This window comes from Mustelus asterias, chromosome 13 (genome assembly GCF_964213995.1).
Source record: "Mustelus asterias chromosome 13, sMusAst1.hap1.1, whole genome shotgun sequence".
NCBI lineage: Eukaryota > Metazoa > Chordata > Chondrichthyes > Carcharhiniformes > Triakidae > Mustelus > Mustelus asterias.
Window position 1 is genome coordinate 6,420,104 of NC_135813.1, and position 21,167 is coordinate 6,441,270.

The 21,167-nt window shown below is 47.0% G+C and overlaps 1 protein-coding gene across 2 annotated transcripts in view; it reads left to right on the forward strand.

Annotated features, from left to right (window-relative positions):
* The window catches only part of LOC144502393 (torsin-1A-like), a 29,678-nt gene extending 12,193 nt beyond the window's left edge, over window positions 1-17,485 (forward strand). For both annotated transcript variants that reach the window (XM_078226255.1, XM_078226254.1), the window contains 3 exons: window positions 3,970-4,145; window positions 6,944-7,071; window positions 14,884-17,485. In XM_078226255.1, coding sequence (XP_078082381.1) covers window positions 3,970-4,145; window positions 6,944-7,071; window positions 14,884-15,125 — 546 coding nt within the window. In that variant the 3' untranslated portion in view covers window positions 15,126-17,485. The remainder of the gene's footprint in view (window positions 1-3,969; window positions 4,146-6,943; window positions 7,072-14,883) is intronic.
* Window positions 17,486-21,167: the final 3,682 nt, after the last annotated feature.

Below are 21,167 nucleotides of genomic sequence, written 5' to 3' on the forward strand. Positions count from 1 at the left end.
ACCTCTGCATTCACCTGATGAAGGAGCAGCACTGCGAAAGCTTGTGAATCCCCCAAATAAACCTGTTGGACTTTAACCTGGTGTTGTGAGACTTCTAACTAAACTGAAGTTGGTAGCATTTTTCTTTGCCCCTTCATTTATCATGGGACTTACAGAACATATCCTGAGAATTGTAGGTCACTGTCATAAGAACATAAGAAATAGGAGCAGGAGTAGGCCATCTAGCCCCTCGAGCCTGCCCCGCCATTCAATAAGATCATGGCTGATCTGGAGTGGATCAGTTCCACTTACCCGTCTGATCCCTATAACCCCCTAATTCCCTTACCGATCAAGAATCCATCTATCCGTGATTGAAACATATTCAACGAGGTCACCTCCACCACTTCAGTGGGCAGAGAATTCCAGAGATTCACCACCCTCTGAGAGAAGAAGTTCCTCCTCAACTCTGTCCTAAACTGACCCCCCCTTTATTTTGAGGCTGTGCCCTCTAGTTCTAGTTTCCTTTCTAAGTGGAAAGAATCTCTCCACCTCTACCCTATCCAGCCCCTTCATTATCTTATAGGTCTCTATAAGATCCCCCCTCAGCCTTCTAAATTCCAGCGAGTACAAACCCAACCTGCTCAGTCTCTCCTCATAATCAACACCCCTCATCTCTGGTATCAACCTGGTGAACCTTCTCTGCACTCCCTCCAAGGCCAATATATCCTTCCGCAAATAAGGGGACCAATACTGCACACAGTATTCCAGCTGCGGCCTCACCAATGCCCTGTACAGATGCAGCAAGACATCTCTGCTTTTATATTCTATCCCCCTTGCGATATAGGCCAACATCCCATTTGCCTTCTTGATCACCTGTTGCACCTGCAGACTGGGTTTTTGCGTCTCATGCACAAGGACCCCCAGGTCCCTCTGCACAGCAGCATGTTGTAATTTCTTTCCATTTAGATAATAATCCAATTTGCTATTATTTCTTCCAAAGTGAATAACCTCGCATTTGTTAATGTTATACTCCATCTGCCAGATCCTCGCCCACTCACTCAGCCTGTCCAAATCTCTCTGCAGACCTTCTACGCCCTCCACACGATTCACTTTTCCACTTATCTTTGTGTCGTCTGCAAACTTTGTTACCCTACACTCAGTCCCCTCCTCCAGATCGTCTATATAAATCACTGGGTCAAATTTGTGGACGTTCCTCCCATGCAGAGTGGGAGCACCTTCACCACATGGGCTACAGCGGTTCACATGGGCGGCTCACCAACACAAGGGCAATTAGGGAGGAAGCAACGCCCACATCCCAAGAATTAATTTTAAACAACTCTACTTCATAGGGAGCATCCCTGTTCCTCTAAGATTGGGTTTTAAATCACCTTCCCATTCCAAATGGAAACCCAACACTATTAGCTAGAGCAGCACTACAGTCTCATTTTAATTTTGTGCCAATATCTTGTACTAAATATCATTGTTTATCATCTGCAACTTCCTACAAGGTGCATTTCCGGGGAATCATGGATCACGTCAGATGTTAAGCCAGTGAGGATGTTGGGTTGGGCAGCTGGTTACACAGCACGGTGGCACAGTGGTTAGCACTGCTGCCTCACAGCGCCAGGGACCCGGGTTCGATTCCGGCCTCGGGTGACTGTCTGTGCAGAGTTTGCACATTCTCCTTGTGTCTGCGTGGGTTTCCCACAATCCAAAGGTGTGCGGGTTAGGTTGATTGGCTGTGCTAAATTGCCCCTTAGTGTTAGGGGATTAGTAAGGTAAATACGTGGGGTTACCGGGATAGGACTTAGGTGGGATTGTTGTCGGTGCAGACTCGATGGGACGAATGGCCTCCTTCTGCACTGTAGGGATTCTATGGTTGCAGTGGGATATGGGGATTGGGATGGAGAGGTGTTACCATGTTTCCTGGGACTTGGGACTGGATTAGATACCCGAATAAAATAGGTAAATTGCTGTGTGTATGTGCATGCATCAGCATATAGTTCAAACCAAACTATGGAACATTGAGCTCATAGCTGGCTTCTAACTAACAAGTTCTGACATGTTCCACAGTTATTAATGTTCAATGATGTTGGGAGGAATTCTTTTGCATTTTTTTTCTCCTGACTAAGAAGGCAAGAATTTGGCACAGGAGAGGTCTACTCTGTCCCTCGAGCCTGCTCTGCCAATTCCACACTATCAAGGCTGACCTTTCACCTGAAATCCACTTTCTCAAACTATCCCCATATTCCTTGATTCCCTTCAGCCGGAATTTCACTGGCACGTCCGCCCAAGGCTCGTAGGATCGCGCCTGAGGCCAACGGAGAATGCCGTTCCGCGTGCCGGTAAAATCAGGGCCTGAGTGTTCAAAAATCTATCGATCTCAGTCATGAATATACTCAACTGTTGAGCATCAACAGTTCTCTGAGGCAAAGAATTCTCAACCCTCTCAGTGAAGAAATGTCTTCTCAACTCAATCCTAAATGGCTGACCTAAAGTTTATTTATTAATCACATTAAGGCTTACATTAACACTGCAATGAAGTTACTGTGAAATTCCCCTAGTCGTCACACTCTGGTGCCTGTTCAGGTCAATGCACCTAACTGGCACGTCTTTCAGAATGTGGGAGGAAACCGGGGCACCCGGAGGAAACCCACACAGACACGGGGAGAATGTGCAGACTCCACCTAGACAGTGACCCAAGCGGGAATCGAACCCAGGTTTCTGGAGCTATGAGACAGCAGTGCTAACCACTCTGCCACCGTGCCGCCCCAAGACCTCTTATCCCAAGACTGTGACTCCTGTCTTCTAGAGGCTCTTCCATCATGGGAAGCACTCTCTCAACATCTACACCCTCAAAGCCCGTAAGAATTTTATGTGTTCCACCGTGATCACCTGTCATTTTTATAATATCCAGAGAATAACAACCAGTACTGGTCCATTTTATGACATTTGTGTTAAACTGCAGTAAGGTGATTGTTATTGGTCACTATAATTTATCTTTCAACAAATTAATGGCATTACTAAGTGTAAAATTAAAAAGAAGTGAAGCAAGTGCATGATTTTGATTTGATTTATTATTGTCACATGTATTGGAATACAGTGAAAAGTATCATTATCACTATACAGACAAAGCATACCGTTCATAGAGAAGGAAAGGAAAGGGTGCAGAATGTAGTGTTACAGTCATAGCTAGGGTGTAGAGAAAGATCAACTTAATATGAGGTAGGTCCATTCAAATGTCTGATGGCAGCAGGGAAGAAGCTGTTCTTGAGTCGGTTTGCATATGACTTCAGACTTTTGTATCTTTGTCCCGACGGAAGAAGGTGGAAGAGAGAATGTCCGGGATTCTTGTTTATGCTGGCTGCTTTTCCGAGGTAGTGGGAAGTGTAGATGGGGTTAATTGATGGAGTCAAGGGTGGCACTGTTGCTTCATTGCGCCAAAGACCCGGGTTCAATTCCGGCCTCGGGTGACTGTCTGTGTGGAGTTTGCACATTCTCCCCGTGTCTGCGTGGGTTTCCTCCGGGTGCTCCGGTTTCCTCCCACAGTCCAAAGATGTGTGGGTTAGGTGGATTGGCCATGGTAAAATCACCCTTAGTTGTCAGGGTGACAAAAAGAATAAAATACTTGGGGTTAAGGGATAGGTTGGGTTTGTGGTCGGTGCAGACTTGATGGACCAAATGGCCTCCATCTACACTGTCGGGATTCTATGAATGGATGGGAGGCTGGTTCCGTGATGGACGGGGCTTCATTCACAACCCCTTGTAGTTTCTTGCAGTCTTGGGCAGAGCAGGAGCCATACCAAGCTGTGATACAACCAGAAAGAATGCTTTCTATGGTGCATCTGTAAAAGTTGCTGAGAGTCGTAGCAGACATGCCAAATTCCCTTAGCCTCCTGAGAAATTAGAGGCGTTGGTGGGCTTCCTTAACCATAGCGTTGGCATGGAGGGACCAAAATTATTGTTGGGAATTTTTCTTTTAATTTGCAGAATGAGTTACAGATGTGGATTCGTGGAAATGTTACGTCATGCCCCAGGTCAATGTTTATCTTTGATGAAATGGACAAAATGCACCCGGGCCTCATCAACGCGATCAAACCCTTCCTGGACTACACCAGCGCTGTGGACAAAGTGGATTATCGAAAAGCAATTTTCATCTTCTTGAGGTAGGTGTGCACCAAGTAACAAGCAGGTTCAGGGTGGTGAAAATTGGACAGGGTTCCCACTCATGATCAGCAACCAATGACTCTGGTGAAGGGTCATTGGGTGGGATTCTCCGGCCCGCTCACCCCAAAACCGGAGAATCCCGCCCGAGGCCAATGGACCTTTCCATGGTCCTGCCCCCTGCCCGCTATGATCCCTGTGGTGGGCAGGACGGGAGAACTCCCCCCACGATATTTCTAAGCACTAGACACAACGGGACAATTTTATCCTCGCATTCCGATAGGGAAACTTGTGGGATTGGGTGCAATGCTGGTTTTACACTGTGCCTTGTTTAACTTCCATCAAAGTTACTCGAGTGTAACATTGAGCAGGGGGTAATGCTGCCATTCGATCTGATCCCACAGCATACCCGCCCTGTGTGTTGGGATAGAAATTGTCCCATTATGGTTGGCCTCAGGAAGAACCATGAAGTAGAAAAAATCTTGAAAATCTTTAAAAACGCCTTCCCGCCAAAGATGTGCAGGTTAGGTGCATTGGCCATGCTGAATTGCCTCTTAGTGTCCTGGGATGGGTAGATTGGAGGGATTAGAGAGGTGAATATGTGCGGTTACGGGGATAGGGCCTGGCTGGGATTGTTGCTGGTGCAGACTCGATGGGCTGAATGGCCTCCTTCTGCATGATAGGGTTTCCATGATTCTATTACATTGAATTATATCGAGTCTACAGAACAGAAACAGGCAACTGCCTCAATGGCCCATGCCAACATTTATGCTTCATATGAACCTCCTCCACTCCTCCTCATCTAACTTTATTAGTTATTATCTTCCTTTCTCCCTGATTTGTATATCTAGCTTCCCCTTCAATGCGTATATTTGTCTCAAACTGCTCCATTTTTGTTTAATTCATTCGTGGGACATGGGTGTCGCTGGCTGGCCAGCATTTATTGCCCATCTCTAGTTGTCCTTGGAGGGCAGTTGAGAGTCAACCACATTACTGTGGCTCTGGAATCACATGTAGGCCAGACCAGGTAAGGACAGCAGATTTCCTTCCCTAAAGGGCATTAGATGGGTTTTTCTGACAATGGGTTTCATGGTCATCAGTAGATTCTTAATTCCAGATATTTTTTATTCAATTCAAATTCCCACCATCTGCTCTGGCGGGATTCGAACCCGGGTCCCCAGAATATTAGCTGAGTTTCTGGATTAATAGTCCAGTGATAATACCACTAGGCCATCGCCTCTTCCAAGTCCTACATATTTATTAAAGCAAATTACTGCGGATGCTGGAATCTGAAACCAAAAGAGAAAACGCTGGAAAATCTCAGCGGGTCTGGCCGCATCTGTAAGGAGAGAAAAGAGCTGACGTTTCGAGGCCAGATGAGCTTTGGCAAAGGGTCATCTGGACTCGAAAAGTCAGCTCTTTTCCATCCTTACAGATCGGTGCGGTACGGTGGCACAGTGGTTAGCAGGGACCTGGGTTCGATTCCTGGCTTGGGTCACCATCTGTGTGGAGTTTGCATGTTCTCCCCGTGTCTGCGTGGGTTTCCTCCGGGTGCTCCAGTTTCCTCCCACATTCTGAAAGATGTGCTAGTTAGGTGCATTGACCCAAACAGGCGCCGGACTGTGGCGACTAGGGGAATTTCACAGTAACTTCATTGCAGTGTTAATGTAAGCCTTACTTGTGACTAACAAAGAACAAAGAAAATTACAGCACATGAACAGGCCCTTCAGCCCTCCAAGCCTGCACTAGCCATGCTACCCAACTTAACTAAAACCACCTACCCTTCCGGGGACCATATCCCTCCATTCCCATCCTATTCATGTATTTATCAAGATGCCTCTTAAAAGTCACTATCGTATCTGCTTCCACTCCCTCCCCCGGCAACAAGTTCCAGGCACCCATCACCCTCTGTGTAAAAAATCTGCCTCGTACATCTCCTTTAAACCTTCCCCTTCGCACCTTAACCTTTAAACCTGTGCTCTCTAGTAATTGACTCTTCCACCCTGGGAAAAAGCTTCTGACTATCCACTCTGTCCATGCCTCTCATAATCGTGTAGACTTCTATCAGGTCACCCCTCAACCTCCGTCGTTCCAGTGAAAACAAACCAAGTTTCTCCAACCTCTCCTCATCGCTAATGCCCTCTATACCAGGCAACATCCTGGTAAATCTTTTCTGTACCCTCTCCAAAGCCTCCACATCCTTTTGGTAGTGTGGCGACCAGAATTGAACACTATATTCCAAGTGCGGCCTAACAAAGGTTCTATAAAGCTGCAACATGACTTGCCAATTTTTAAACTCAATGCCACGGCCGATGAAGGCAAGCATGCTGTATGCCTTCTTGACTACCTTCTCCACCTGCATTGCCACTTTCAGTGACCTGTGTACCTGTACACCCACCCAGATCCCTCTGCCTATCTACACTTTTAAGGGTTCTGCCATTTACTGTATATTTCCTATCTGTATTAAACCTTCCAAAATGCATTACCTAATATTTGTCCGGATTAAACTCCATCTGCCACCTCTCCGCCCAAGTCTCCAACTGATCTATATCCTGCTGTATCCTCTGATGGTCCTCATCGCTGTCCGCAAATCCACCAACCTTTGTGTCGTCCGCAAACTTACTAATAAATAAACTTTTTACTTTAGATGCTCCCAGACCTGCTGAGATTTTCCAGCATTTTCTCTTTTGGTCCCACATATTTAACACTCTTTGGGTCTCTTGCATTCCTTGTTGGAGTGATGGTTGTTGACCTTTCTGTTGATGCTCAGTGACACCATGTCCTCTTTGCTCCCGAACAGCAATACTGGCGGCGACCAGATAAGGGAATTTACCTTATCCCGTTTGTTGAGTGGGAAGGAAAGGGAGAGCATTAAGCTGAGTGAACTGGAAGATGAACTGTCCATAACGGTCTTCAACAACCACAACAGTAAGTGTGTGTCACTGGCGAGTGGAGGATAAAACAGTGCACAAAAAGCCCAGCTGACAAAATGAATTCTGTCTGTTTCACATTACCTCCCCACTCTCGCCCTGTTCCTGACTGAACACCTGTGCAAATCTTCTACATATTGCTTTTATTCCTCTCCTGTACATTTTTCAATTCGACAGGGACAAATTAAACAAACTTAGGGTTGTTTTCTATGGAATTCGGAAGGTTATGGGGTGATTTGACAGAGATTTGACAAGATAGCGGGTAGCACAGTGGTTAGCACTGCTGCCTCACAGCTCCAGGGACCCAGGTTCGATCCCCGGCTTGGGTCACATTCTCCCCGTGTCTGCATGGGTTTCCTCTGGGTGCTCCGGCTTCCTCCCACAGTCCAAAGATGTGCAGGTTAGGTTGATTGGCCATGATAAATTGCCCCTTAGTGTCAGGGGGTAGGGTAAATGTGCGGGATTGTGGGGATAAGGCCTGGGTGGGATTGTGGTCGGTGCAGACTCGATAGGCTGAATGGCCTCCTTCTGCACTGTAGGGATTCTATGATTCTATGATATTAAGGAGAACAGATAGGATAGAATGGGAGAATCCATTGCCACTGGTTGGGGAGCCTAGGATTAGGGGCATTGTCTAAACGTTAGAACCAGGCCTAGAGAAGTGAAATCGGGAAATCAATTCTACACACAAAGGGTGTTGAAAGTTTCAAACTCTCTTCCACAAATAGCAGTTGGTTCTTGATCAATTGTTAATTTTATATCTGAGATAGGTAGACAGTATTCAGGGATAATGTGCGGTTTAGATTGTTTGGGCCACACACAATTGCCCCTTAGTGTCGGGGGATTAGCAGGGTAAATATGTGGGGTCACAGGGAAAGGGTCTGGGTGGGATCGTTGTCGGTGCAGGCTCAATGGGCCGAATGGCCTCCTTCTGCACTGTAGGGATTCGGGGCAAAGGTGGGTATGCGGAGTGAAGTCGCAGATCAGCCATGATCTCATAGTCCAAGCGGCTAAATGGCCTCCTCCTGTTCCTGTGTTTGTAGAAGGGGTAAGCATCCTCTCCTCAGCCCCAACCTGCTGGCATCTTGTACCTCTGTGTTGAAAGCTCTGACTCAGTAAAGGAATGGAGTGTGCTAACTGAAAAATGCCATGATGAGCCATTAATCAATGGGTTGATTGAGTCCACGGTGGGTCAGCTGATTAACCAATTAATTTATTAACCAACAAATTAACCAGTTGAAGCATAATGATCAGATCAAACCTCGACTTCAATCTCCAGTTAGATAAGGAGAGGGAGAGTTGTGTTGGGGTGGTTGGACGGCGCTCCTCAGCTGTTCCCAGTACCACAGAAATCTCCATTGTCTCTCTTTTCTGCTCATTAACCTGTGACTCCTGCTGAATTGCTACTGGGGACTGATGGGATGTGGATAGAATCAGGTTGTTAATGTTCACCGTCAAATTTCATGCGGTTAATGTCTACCAGAGCGATGCACTGGAGGGAATGAGCATCAGAGTCAATGCCTCCAGGAGAGAAGGAGAGGAGAACCTCATAGCACCAGGGACCTGGGTTCGATTCCCGGCCTCGGGTCACTGTCTGTATGGAGTCTGCATGTTCTCCCCATGTCTGCATGGGTTTTCTCCGGGTGCTCCGGTTTCCTCCCACATTCCACAGATGTGCAGGCCGGGTGGATTGGCCGTGCTAAATGGCCCCTTAGTGTCAGGGGGATTAGCAGGGTAAATAGTGGGGCAACACGGTGGCACAGTGGTTGGCACTGCTGCCTCACAGCGCCAGGGACCCGGGTTCAATTCCTGGCTTGGGTCACTGTCTGTGTGGAGTTTACACTTTTTCCCCGTGTCTGCGTGGGTTTCCTCCGGGTGCTCTGGTTTCCTCCCACACTCCAAAGATGTGCGAGTTAGGTTGATTGGCCATGCTGAATTACCCCTTGATGTCAGGGAGATTAGCAGGGCAAATGTGCGGGGTTACGACAATAGCGCCTAGTTGTGATTGTGGTCGGTACAGACTCGATAGACCGAATGGCCTCCTTCTGTACTGTAGAGATTCTATAAATAGCAGGATAAATAGCAGGGAAATCTGAAGCATAAAGGGACTTTGGGGTCCTGGTTCAGTACTCTCTTAAGGTTAACATGCAGGTTCAGTTGGCAGTTCGGAAGGCAAATTCCATATTGGCAGTCATTTCTAGAGGGCTAGAATACAAGAGTATGGATGTACTTCTGAGGCTGTATAAGGCTCTGATCAGACCCCATTTGGAGTATTGTGAGCAGTTTTGGGCCCCGTAACTAAGGAAGGATGTGCTGGCCTTGGAGGGGGTCCAGAGGAAGTTCACAAGAATGATCCCTGGAGTGAAAGGTTTGTCATACGAGGAGCAGTTGAGGGGTCTGGGTCTATACTTGATGGATTTTAAAAGGATGAGGGGAGAATCTAATTGAAACTTACAGAATACTGCGAGGCCTGGATAGAGTGGACGTGGAGAGGATGTTTCCACTAGTGGGAAAAGCTAGCACTCGAGGCACAACCTCAGAGTGAAGGGACGCTCCTTTAAAACTGAGATGAGGAGAAATTTCTTCAGCCAGAAGGTGGTGAATCAGTGGAACTCTTTGCCACAGAGGGCTGTGGAGGCCAGGTCATTAAGTGTCTTTGAGACAGAGATAGATAGGTTATAGAACATAGAACAGTACAGCACAGAACAGGCCCTTCGGCCCACGATGTTGTGCCGACCTTCATCTGAAACCAAGATCAAGCTATCCCACTCCCTACCATCCTGGTGTGCTCCATGTGCCTATCCAATAACCGCTTAAATGTTCCTAAAGTGTCTGACTCCACTATCACTGCAGGCAGTCCATTCCACACCCCAACCACTCTCTGCGTGAAGAACCTACCTCTGATATCCTTCCTATATCTCCCACCATGAACCCTATAGTTATGCCCCCTTGTAATAGCTCCATCCACCCGAGGAAATAGCCTTTGAACGTTCACTCGATCTATCCCCTTCATCATTTTATAAACCTCTATTAAGTCTCCCCTCAATCTCCTCCGCTCCAGAGAGAACAGCCCCAGCTCCCTCAACCTTTCCTCATAAGACCGACACTCCAAACCAGGCAGCATCCTGATAAATCTCCTCTGCACTCTTTCCAGCGCTTCCACATCCTTCTTATAGTGAGGTGACCAGAACTGCGCGCAATATTCCAAATGCGGTCTCACCAAGGTCCTGTACAGTTGCAGCATAACCCCACGGCTCTTAAACTCCAACCCCCTGTTAATAAAAGCTAACACACTATATGCCTTCTTCACAGCTCTATCCACTTGAGTGGCAACCTTTAGAGATCTGTGGATATGGACCCCAAGATCTCTCTGTTCCTCCACAGTCTTCAGAACCCTACCTTTGACCCTGTAATCCACATTTAAATTAGTCCTACCAAAATGAATCACCTCACATTTATCAGGGTTAAACTCCATTTGCCATTTTTCAGCCCAGCTTTGCATCCTATCTATGTCTCTTTGCAGCCTACAACAGCCCTCCACCTCATCCACTACTCCACCAATCTTGGTGTCATCAGCAAATTTACTGATCCACCCTTCAGCCCCCTCCTCTAAGTCATTAATAAAAATCACAAAGAGCAGAGGACCAAGCACCGATCCCTGCGGCACTCCGCTAGCAACCTGCCTCCAGTCCGAAAATTTTCCATCCACCACCACCCTCTGTCTTCGATCAGATAGCCAGTTACCTATCCAATCGGCCAACTTTCCCTCTATCCCACACCTCCTTACTTTCATCATAAGCCGACCATGGGGGACCTTATCAAACGCCTTACTAAAATCCATGTATATGACATCAACCACCCTACCTTCATCAACACACCTAGTTACCTCCTCAAAAAATTCTATCAAATTTGTGAGGCACGATTTGCCCTTCACAAATCCGTGCTGACTATCCCGGATTAATCCGCATCTTTCTAAATGGTCGTAAATCCCATCCCTAAGGACCTTTTCCATCAATTTACCAACCACCGAAGTCAGACTAACCGGTCTATAATTACCAGGGTCATTTCTATTCCCTTTCTTAAACAGAGGAACAACATTTGCCACTCTCCAGTCCTCTGGCACCATCCCCGTGGACAGTGAGGACCCAAAGATCAAAGCCAAAGGCTCTGCAATCTCATCCCTCGCCTCCCAAAGAATCCTAGGATACATTTCATCAGGCCCAGGGGACTTATCGACCTTCAGTTTATTCAAAACTGCCAATACATCCTCCCTCCGAACATCTATTTCCTCCAGCCTATTAGCCTGTAACACCTTCTCTTCCTGAAAAACATGGCCCCTCTCCTTGGTGAACACTGAAGAAAAGTATTCATTCATCACCTCGCCTATCTCTACTGATTCCATACACAAGTTCCCACCACTGTCCTTGACCGGCCCTAACCTCACCCTGGTCATTCTTTTATTCCTCACATAAGAGTAAAAAGCCTTGGGGTTTTCCTTGATCCGACCCGCCAAGGACTTCTCATGTCCCCTCCTAGCTCTCCTCAGCCCCTTTTCAGCTCATTCCTTGCTAACTTGTAACCCTCAATCGAGCCATCTGAACCTTGTTTCCTCATCCCTACATAAGCTTCCCTCTTCCTTTTCACAAGACATTCCACCTCTTTCGTGAACCACGGTTCCCTCACTCGGCCATTTCCTCCCTGCCTGACAGGGACATACCTATCAAGGACACCCAGTATTTGTTCCTTGAAAAAGTTCCACTTTTCATCAGTGCCTTTCCCTGACAGTTTCTGTTCCCATCTTATGCCCCCTAATTCTTGCCTAATCGCATCATAATTACCTCTCCCCCAATTGTAAGCCTTGCCCTGCCGTCCGGCCCTATCCCTCTCCATTGCAATAACAAAAGACACCGAATTGTGGTCACTATCTCCAAAGTTCTCTCCCACAACCAAATCTAACACTTGGCCCGGTTCATTTCCCAGTACCAAATCCAATGTGGCCTCACCCCTTGTCGGCCTATCCACATATTGTGTCAGGAAACCCTCCTGCACACACTGCACAAAAAGTGCCCCATCCAAACTATTCGACCTACAAAGGTTCCAATCAATATTTGGAAAGTTAAAGTCCCCCATGACAAGTACCCTGTGACCCCCACACGTATCCATAATCTGCTTAGCAATTTCTTCCTCCACATCTCTATTACTATTTGGGGGCCTATAGTAAACTCCTAACAACGTGACCGCTCCTTTCCTGTTTCTAACTACAGCCCATATTACCTCAGTATGCATATCCCCCTCAAAGTGCTTTTCCGCAGCCGTTAAACTATCCTTGATTAACAATGCTACTCCTCCACCTCTTTTACCAGCTTCCCTACACTTACTGAAACATCTATACCCCGGAACGTCCAACAACCATTCCTGTCCTTGTTCTACCCACGTCTCCGTAATGGCCACAACATCGTAGTCCCAAGTAGCAATCCACGCCCCAAGTTCATCCACCTTGTTCCGGATGCTCCTTGCATTGAAGTAGACACACTTCAACCCACCTTCCTGTCTACCGGTACCCACCCTTGACCTTGATACCTTCCCCAATACCTCACCACCCTCAACACTGACTTCCGGACTACAACTCCTTTTCCCACTCCCCTGACAAATTAGTTTAAATCCCCCTGAAGAGCCGTAGCAAATTTCCCTCCCAGGATATTGGTGCCCCTCTGGTTCAGGTGCACCCCGTCCTGTTTGTAGAGGTCCCACCTTCCCCAGAACGTGTTCCAATTATCCACGTATCTGAAACCCTCCCTCCTGCACCATCCCTGCAACCACATGTTTAAGTGCACTCTCTCCCTGTTCCTCAACTCGCTATCACGTGGCACCGGTAGCGTACCAGAGATGACCACATGTTTTGTCTTTGCTCTCAGCTTCCAGCCCAGCTCCCGAAATTCCTGTTTTAAATCCCCGTCCCTTCTCCTACCTATGTCGTTGGTACCAATGTGTACCACGACTTGTGACTGTTTCCCCTCCCCCTTAAGAATCCAGAAAACACGGTCCGAGACGTCACGGACCCTGGCATCCGGTAGGCAACAAACCATCCTCGAGTCTCTTTTGCTGCCACAGAACCTCCTATCTATCCCTCTAACTAACGAGTCCCCAATAACTATTGCCCTCCCGCTCTCCTCCTTACCCTCCTGAGCCACAGGGACGGACTCAGTGCCGGAGATCCTCTCACTGCGGCTCACCCCTGGTATGTCGTCCCCCTCAACCGTATCCAAAGCGGAATACTTATTGCTAAGGGGAACGACCACAGGGGATCCCTGCACCGACTGCTTCTTCCCAGCCCCTCTCACCGTCACCCATCTATTTTCATTCCGCGGAGTAACTGTATCCCTGAAGCTTCTGTCTATGGCCATCTCTGCATCCCTAATGATCCTAAGTTCCTCCAACTCCAGCTCCAGTTCCCTTACACGGTTTTGGAGGAGCTGCAGATGGATGCACTTCTCACAGGTATAATCAGCAGGGACACTGACGTCGTCCCTCACCTCGAACATAGTGCAAGAGGAACATTGCACTGCCTGCACACCCATCCTCTCTAGATACCTTGCCAGTACCAGGTAGAAACAGCAAAAAATGAATTAACTCACCCCTGCTCGCCCTTTCTGCCTAAGCCCTGTGAGCCAAAGCCCTACAGCTTTCACTCTGCCTCCTGCTCACTCTGCTGCCCGCTAACGACGCTGCCCACTCAAAAGTGCGGCCTACTTTTAAACCCTCCAAAACCTTCCCAGACTCCTGCTGGGCCCACTTCCTGTTTTGAAAAAAAACCTCCGATTTTTTTACACAAATTTAACTTAAAATAAATAAATAAATGTAGTGAACAAACAAACTGCCTTCTCCTCAGCCTGGTTCTTGATCAATAAGGGGATCAGGGGTTATGGGGAGAAGGCAGGAGAATGAGGATGAGAAAAATATCAGCCATGATTGAGTGGCAGAGCAGATCCGATGGGCCGAATGGCCTAATTCTGCTCCTATATCTTATCGTCTTATGGAATTGAATTGAATTGGTTTATTGTCACATGTATTGAGATACAGTGAAAAGCATTGTTTCGTGCACTCAATACAGACAAAACCACAGACTCGATGGGCCAAATGGCCTAATTCTGCTCCTATACCCAATGGTCTTATGGTCTAAATACTTGGGATTATGGGGGTAGGGGCGTGGTGGGATTGTGGTTGGTGCAGACTCGATGGGCCAAATGGCCTAATTCTGCTCCTATACCCAATGGTCTTATGGTCTAAATACTTGGGATTATGGGGGTAGGGGCGTGGTGGGATTGTGGTTGGTGCAGACTCGATGGGCCAAATGGCCTAATTCTGCTCCTATACCCAATGGTCTTATGGTCTAAATACTTGGGATTATGGGGGTAGGGGCGTGGTGGGATTGTGGTTGGTGCAGACTCGATGGGCCAAATGGCCTAATTCTGCTCCTATACCCAATGGTCTTATGGTCTAAATACTTGGGATTATGGGGGTAGGGGCGTGGTGGGATTGTGGTTGGTGCAGACTCGATGGGCCAAATGGCCTAATTCTGCTCCTATACCCAATGGTCTTATGGTCTAAATACTTGGGATTATGGGGGTAGGGGCGTGGTGGGATTGTGGTTGGTGCAGACTCGATGGGCCAAATGGCCTCTTTCTGCACTGTGGGGATTCGATGATGAAAATTGACACTGAAAGGAGGGACGTAACACCATTCTCACTCTAAGTATTGTAAAGACAAGCAGAATTATTAATTTTGTTTTAAGAAAATGTTTCTCTTCCAGGTGGGTTCTGGCAGACTAACCTCATCCAAACCAACTTGATCGACCATTTTATTCCCTTCCTACCCCTGGAGTTCAAACACGTGGTGTCCTGTGTCAGAGCGGAACTTGCATCCAGACGAGTTAACGGCGAGAGCTTTGTCAACACAATAGCGAGCAGCATGGTCTATTACCCCAAAGAGGAGAAGCTATTGTCAGTGAAAGGCTGCAAGACTGTGGCCTCCAAAGTGAACCTGTATTTCTAAGTCAGAGGGCCCACAGGAGGACGGTTCCGCGTGCTGTGCCCAAAATCTTTGGACACCATTCTTTGGCATGGGCAGGATATCTGGGACTGACTTGACAAGGCAGCCATCCGCTTGTGGCTCTGTTAACTGAAAACCCCCACACGACTAGGTTATTACCTTGAAAATCACAACAAGCAAATGGGTAATTGCCAAGCGTTTTTTTTTAATGGAGTTTACGTTAAGGAATTGGATGGTCGTGGGCTGGAATTCTACCACCTCACCTGCCCGCCACAGGAATCGGAACGGGGAAGGGGCGGACAATGGAAAGGTCCGTTGACCTCAGGCGGGATTTTACAGTTTCGGGACGAGCGAAGCCGTAAAATCCCGCCCGTGCTGTCTAATTTTACTGGCACGTCCGCCCAAAGTTGGTACGGATCCCGCCCGAGGCCAAAGGAAAATGTCGTTCTCCGAGCCTCACCCGCCCCCGGAATCGGGGTAAAATTCCGACCATAATTGGCATTGGGAAATGTCCAATGGAAGGAATCAAAAGTAACTTTGTTTGTGAGGTTTGTTTTTCAATGAACACCCATTTGTTTTCAACCCAAGAACCATTTGAAGCCACGCTGTCAGTATTTTCTTATTGCTTGTCGACCAAATCGCTGGAAATTTATTGCTTGATAATTGCTGGTTGACTGCAGAGAAATGTCACAGTGCAACATGTAGAATATTATGAGTAAATTATTGTTTAAGAAAACTGTGGCGGGGAGGTGCTGGACCTGTGGTGCTGTACATTCAGGTGAGTCACCTGAAGAAGGAGCAACACTCCAAAAGCTTGTGCTACCAAATAGACCTGTTGGACTTTAACCTGGTGTTGTGAGACTTCTGCTGTGAGGCAGCAGTGCCATGTCAACCTATTACTATGTGATCACTCATCTAGACTGCTTCCTGGTCAGGCAAAAATTGACCATCTGTTTTTTCAGCTCTCTCCATGGTCTCACCGCCTTCCCCTGCTATCTCTGCAACTTACTCCAGTCCTACAGGACTTTCAGGTCTTTGCATTGCTCCAATTCTGGCCTCATTCGCCTTCCTGATTTTAATAGCTCCACCACCCTCGAAAGCAATGCTCAGCTTTGTAGGACTTAAGCTCTGGAATCCCTTCCCTGATCTCTCCATCTCTCTCTCCTTCTACAAGATGTTCCTTAAAATCTATCTAACCCTGGGATTTGGACAGCCACCCCCAATACCTCCGTGTGTGGCTTGGTGTCATAGTTTGCTCGGTAATGCTCCTGTAAAATAACTTGGTATGTTTCTCTGTGCGAATGGGGCTATAGAAATGCAAGTTGTTGTTGCCTTATCAAGCAGCATTTCCTCTGCCTTTATGTGCGTGTGAATTGGAAGCTGATACCTAAAGAGGAAAATTGTGGGAAGTGGTCTGTGCAATTATGTGTTTTGATTTGATTTGCTTTATTATTGTCGCATGTATTGGGATACGGTGAAAAGTATTGTTTCTTGCGCGCTGTACAGACCATTCATAGAGTACATAGGGAAGGAAACTTGGTTCTCACTGATGGTTTTTTTGCACTATGAATCTGCACATATGAAAATCCTGGTTGAATGAAAATCTCAGAATAGCCACAATTCCAATCCGACAAGGAGGGTGATTAAATGATCTGCTTGGCCCAGCCAGCAGAACGCTCGCCTCTGATTCAGTATTGATGTGGAGATGCCGGCGTTGGACTGGGGTAAGCACAGTAGGAAGTCTCGCAACAGCAGGTTAAAGTCCGACAGGTTTATTTGGTAGCACGAGTTCGTGCTACCAAAGAAACATGTTGGACTTTAACCTGGTGTTGTGAGACTTCTTACTCTGATTCAGTAAGTTGTGGGTTCAAGACCCACTTCAGAACAATTTGGCGCATTATTCATGCTGAAACCTCAGTGAGGGGACGCTGCACTGTGGGAAATGCCATCTTCCAAACCGAGACACATTGGGCGGAATCTCCAGCCGCGCTGGTCTAAAAGCCGGAAATTCCTGCCCGACCGTCAATGGCGTTTCACATTCTCCGCAACCCACCCGCTAAAATTCCAGTGGCGGGCGGAATGGGAGTATTCCGTCCCATGTCTGTCCTCCCTGCTGGATGTATAAGATTCCATTGCACTCTCTGAAGACGAGGAGGGCAAACTGTGCACTGGCCTGCCCAATATTTGTCCCTCAACTAACATAGAAAATAGGTGCAGGGGGTAGGCCATTCGCCCCTTCGAGCCTGCACCACTATTCAATAGGATCATGCACTTTCAGTCTCTCACTCAGTATCCCAAAAGAAATTGGTTAGAAGTTTCATGGCTGTCGGTGAGCCCTTGCTGTGTGCAAATTAGCTGCTGCGAATGCATTTGTATTAACAGTATTGTGAAAAATATTGAATAAAATGAATTTAATTTTTTTTTAAAGCTTTTCTTCCAAATTCTAATATCCACACCATCCTCCACAAGCACTGACATAATTGAACTGAATTTGACAAAGTGCCTTACAGGAGGCTGCTAAATAAGCTAAGAGCCAATGGTGTTAGAGGCAAGGTACTGGCATGGATAGAAGATTGGCTGACAGACAGAAGGCAGAGAGTGGGGATAAGGGGGTCCTTTTCAGGATGGCAACCGGTGACTAGTGGTGTTCCAAAGGGGTCAGTGTTGGGACCACAACTTTTCACTACAAACATTAATGATCTGGAAGATGGAACTGAGGGCATGGTTGCTAAATTTGCGGATGATACAAAGATATGTAGAGGGACAGGTAGTGTTGAGGGAGTGGGGAGGCTGAAGAATGACTTGGACAGGCTAGGAGAGTGGGCAACGAAGTGGCAGATGGAATACAATGTGAGAAAGTGCGAGGTTATGAACTTTGGTAGGAAGAATAGAGACGTAGACTATTTTCTAAATGGGGAAGGGCATCGGAAATCTGAAGCACAAAGGGACTTAGGAGTCTTGGTTCGGGACGCTTAAGGTTAACGTGCTGGTTCAGTCGGCAGTTCGGAAGGCAAATTCAATGTTAGCATTCATTTCTAGAGGGCTAGAATACAAGAGCAGGGATGTACTGCTGAAGCTGTATAAGGCTCTGGTCAGACCCCATTTGGAATATTGTGAGCAGTTTTGAGCCCCATACTTAAGGAAGGATGTGCTGGCCTTGGAAAGGGTCCATAGGAGGTTCACAAGAATGATCCCAGGAATGAACGGTTTGTAATAGGAGGAGCGGTTGAGGAGTCTGGGTCTATACTGGATGGAGTTTAGAAGGATGAAGGGGATCTAATTGAAACTTACAGAATACTGAGAGGCCTGGATAGAGTGGATGTGGAGAGGATGTTTCCACTAGTGGGAGAGACTAGAACTCGAGGGCACAACCACAGCGTGAAGGGACGCTCCTTCAAAACTAAGATGAGGAGGAATTTCTTCAGACAGAGGGTGGTGATTCTGTGAAACTCATTGCCACAAAAGGCTGTGGAGGCCAGGTCATTGAGTGTCTTTAAGACAGAGATAGATAGGTTCTTGATCAATAGGGATCAAGGGAGAAGGCAGGAGAATGGGGATGAGAATCATATCAGCCATGATTGAATGGCGAAGCAGACTCGATGGGCCGAATGGCCTAATTCTGCTCCTACGTCTTATGGTCTAATCGAATTGGATTGATTTGATTTATTGTCACATGCACTGGGATACAGTGAAAGGCATTGTATCGTGCCCGCTATACATACAAAACATACCGTTCATAGAGTACATAGGGGAGAAGGAAAGGAGAAGGTGCAGAATATAGTGTTGTAGTTACTGATCTGCTTAATATGTGATAGGACCATTCTAAAGTCTGATGAAAGCAGGGAAGAAGCTGTTCTTGAGTCGGTTGGTACATGTTTTCAGACTTTTGTATCTTTTTCCCAACGAAAGAAGGTAGAAGGGAGTATGTCCAGGGTGCGTGGGATCCTTGATTATGCTGGCCGCTTTCCCAAGGCAGCGGGAAGTGTAGGTGGAATCAATGGAAGGCTGGTTTGCTTGATGGACTGGGGTACGTTCACAACCCTTTGTAGTTTCTTGCGGTCTTGGTCAGAGCAGGAACCATACCAACCTGTGATTCATCCGGAAAGGATGCTTTCTATGGTGCATATGTATAAATTGGTGAAAGTGGACATGCCAAACCTCCTTAGCCTTCTAAGAAAGTAGAGGCATTGGTGGGTTTTCTTAACTACAGCATTGGCATGGAAGGACCAGGACAGATTGTTGGTGATCTGGACACCTAGAAACTTGAAGCTCTCGACCATCTCCACTTCATCACCTTTGATGCAGACGGGCATGTCCTCCATTACGTTTTGTGAAGTCAATGACTATCTCCTTTGTTTTGTTGACATTGAGGGAGAGACTATTGTCATCGCACCAGTTCACCAGATTCTCTATTTCCTGTACTCCATCCCGTCATTGTTTGAGATCCGACTCACTACGGTGGTGCCATCAGGAAACTTGAAAATCGAGTTGGAGCGGAATTTGGCCACACAGTCAGAAGTGTATGAAGAGTGTAGAAAGGGGCTGAGGACACAGCCTGGCCAGGCACTGGATAATCGTGGAGGTGGTGTCATTACCTATCCTTACTGATTGTGGTCTGTGGGTTAGGAAGTCTTTAATCCAGTCACAGAGGGAGGAGCCGAGCTCGAGGCCATGGAGTTTAAAGATGAGTTTTGTTGGGATCATGGTGTTGAAGGTTGAGCTGCAGTCAATAAAAAGGAGGCTGACATAAGTGTCCAGGTTTCACACCCCATTTTATTTAGTTTCTTGGATTTTATTCCCCTTTCTCCACAATCATCATTAGGATGTGAAACGCAAGGCCGGTGGAAACAGATTCAATAATAACTTTCAAAAGGTTATTGGATAAACACTTAAAAGGGAAACTTGGCAAGTTGGGGAAATGGCAAGTTGGTGGGACCAGCAAAATTTCTCCTGGAGAACAGCCAGAATGGGCTTGAAGGGGCCAGATGGCCTCCTCCTGTGCAGACACCATTCTGTCTTTGTGATTTTATAAGATGGGAAAAAGTTTTAACCTGAGGGTCAAGAATCAATTGATTTGATTTATTATTGTCACATGTATTAGTATACAGTGAAAAGTATTGCTTCTTGTTCGCTATACAAAGCATACCGTTCATAGAGAAGGAAAGGAGAGAGTGCAGAATGTAGTGTTACAGTCATAGCTAGGGTGTAGAGAAAGAACAGCTTAGTGCGAGGTAGGTCCATTCAAAAGTCTGATGGGAGCAGGGAAGAAGCTGTTCTTGAGTCGGTTGGTACGTGACCTCAGACTTTTGTATATTTTTCCCGACGGAAGAAGGTGGAAGAGAGAATGTCCGGGATGCGTGGGGTCCTTGATTATGCTGGCTGCTTTTCTGAGGCAGCGGGAAGTGGAGACAGAGTCAATGGATGGGAGGCTGATTTGCGAGATCAAACCAATCTTGAAGATCCTGTTTGTTACTGTAGGAAACTATTACAATGTGTGCATGCGCATATTGGCTAACTAATGGGAGTTATCCAAGTAAACTTCCCAAAATTAATCCAAAAAAATCTATAATTGAAAGCCAGTCAATTAAGGCTGAGGGAGACATGATTGAAGTATATAGAGTTTTGAGGGGTATGGACAGGGTGAGCAGCTGTTCCCCTTGGTTGAGGGGTCAGTCACAAAGGGGTATAGCTTTAGGGTGAGGGGCAGGTGATTCAGAGGGGATTTGAGAAAAAACCTTTTCACTCCGAGGGTGGTGAGAATCTGGAATGCACTGCCTTGGAAGGTAGTGGACGCTGGAAACCTTTTAAAAATAATTGGATGAGCACTTGAAATATCATAACATTCAAGGATATGGGACAAGTGCAGGAAAATGGGATTAGCGCCTTTCGTGGTAGTTATTGTTGGTGTAGACTCGATGGGCCGAAGGGCCTATTCTGTGACTCTGACTATAGTGACGCAGACATCCCAGTGAGAGGATGAATCAAAATATGGCCATGCAGAGTTGTCATCGCTGTCACACCCAGACAGGTACAGGTGGCTGAGCC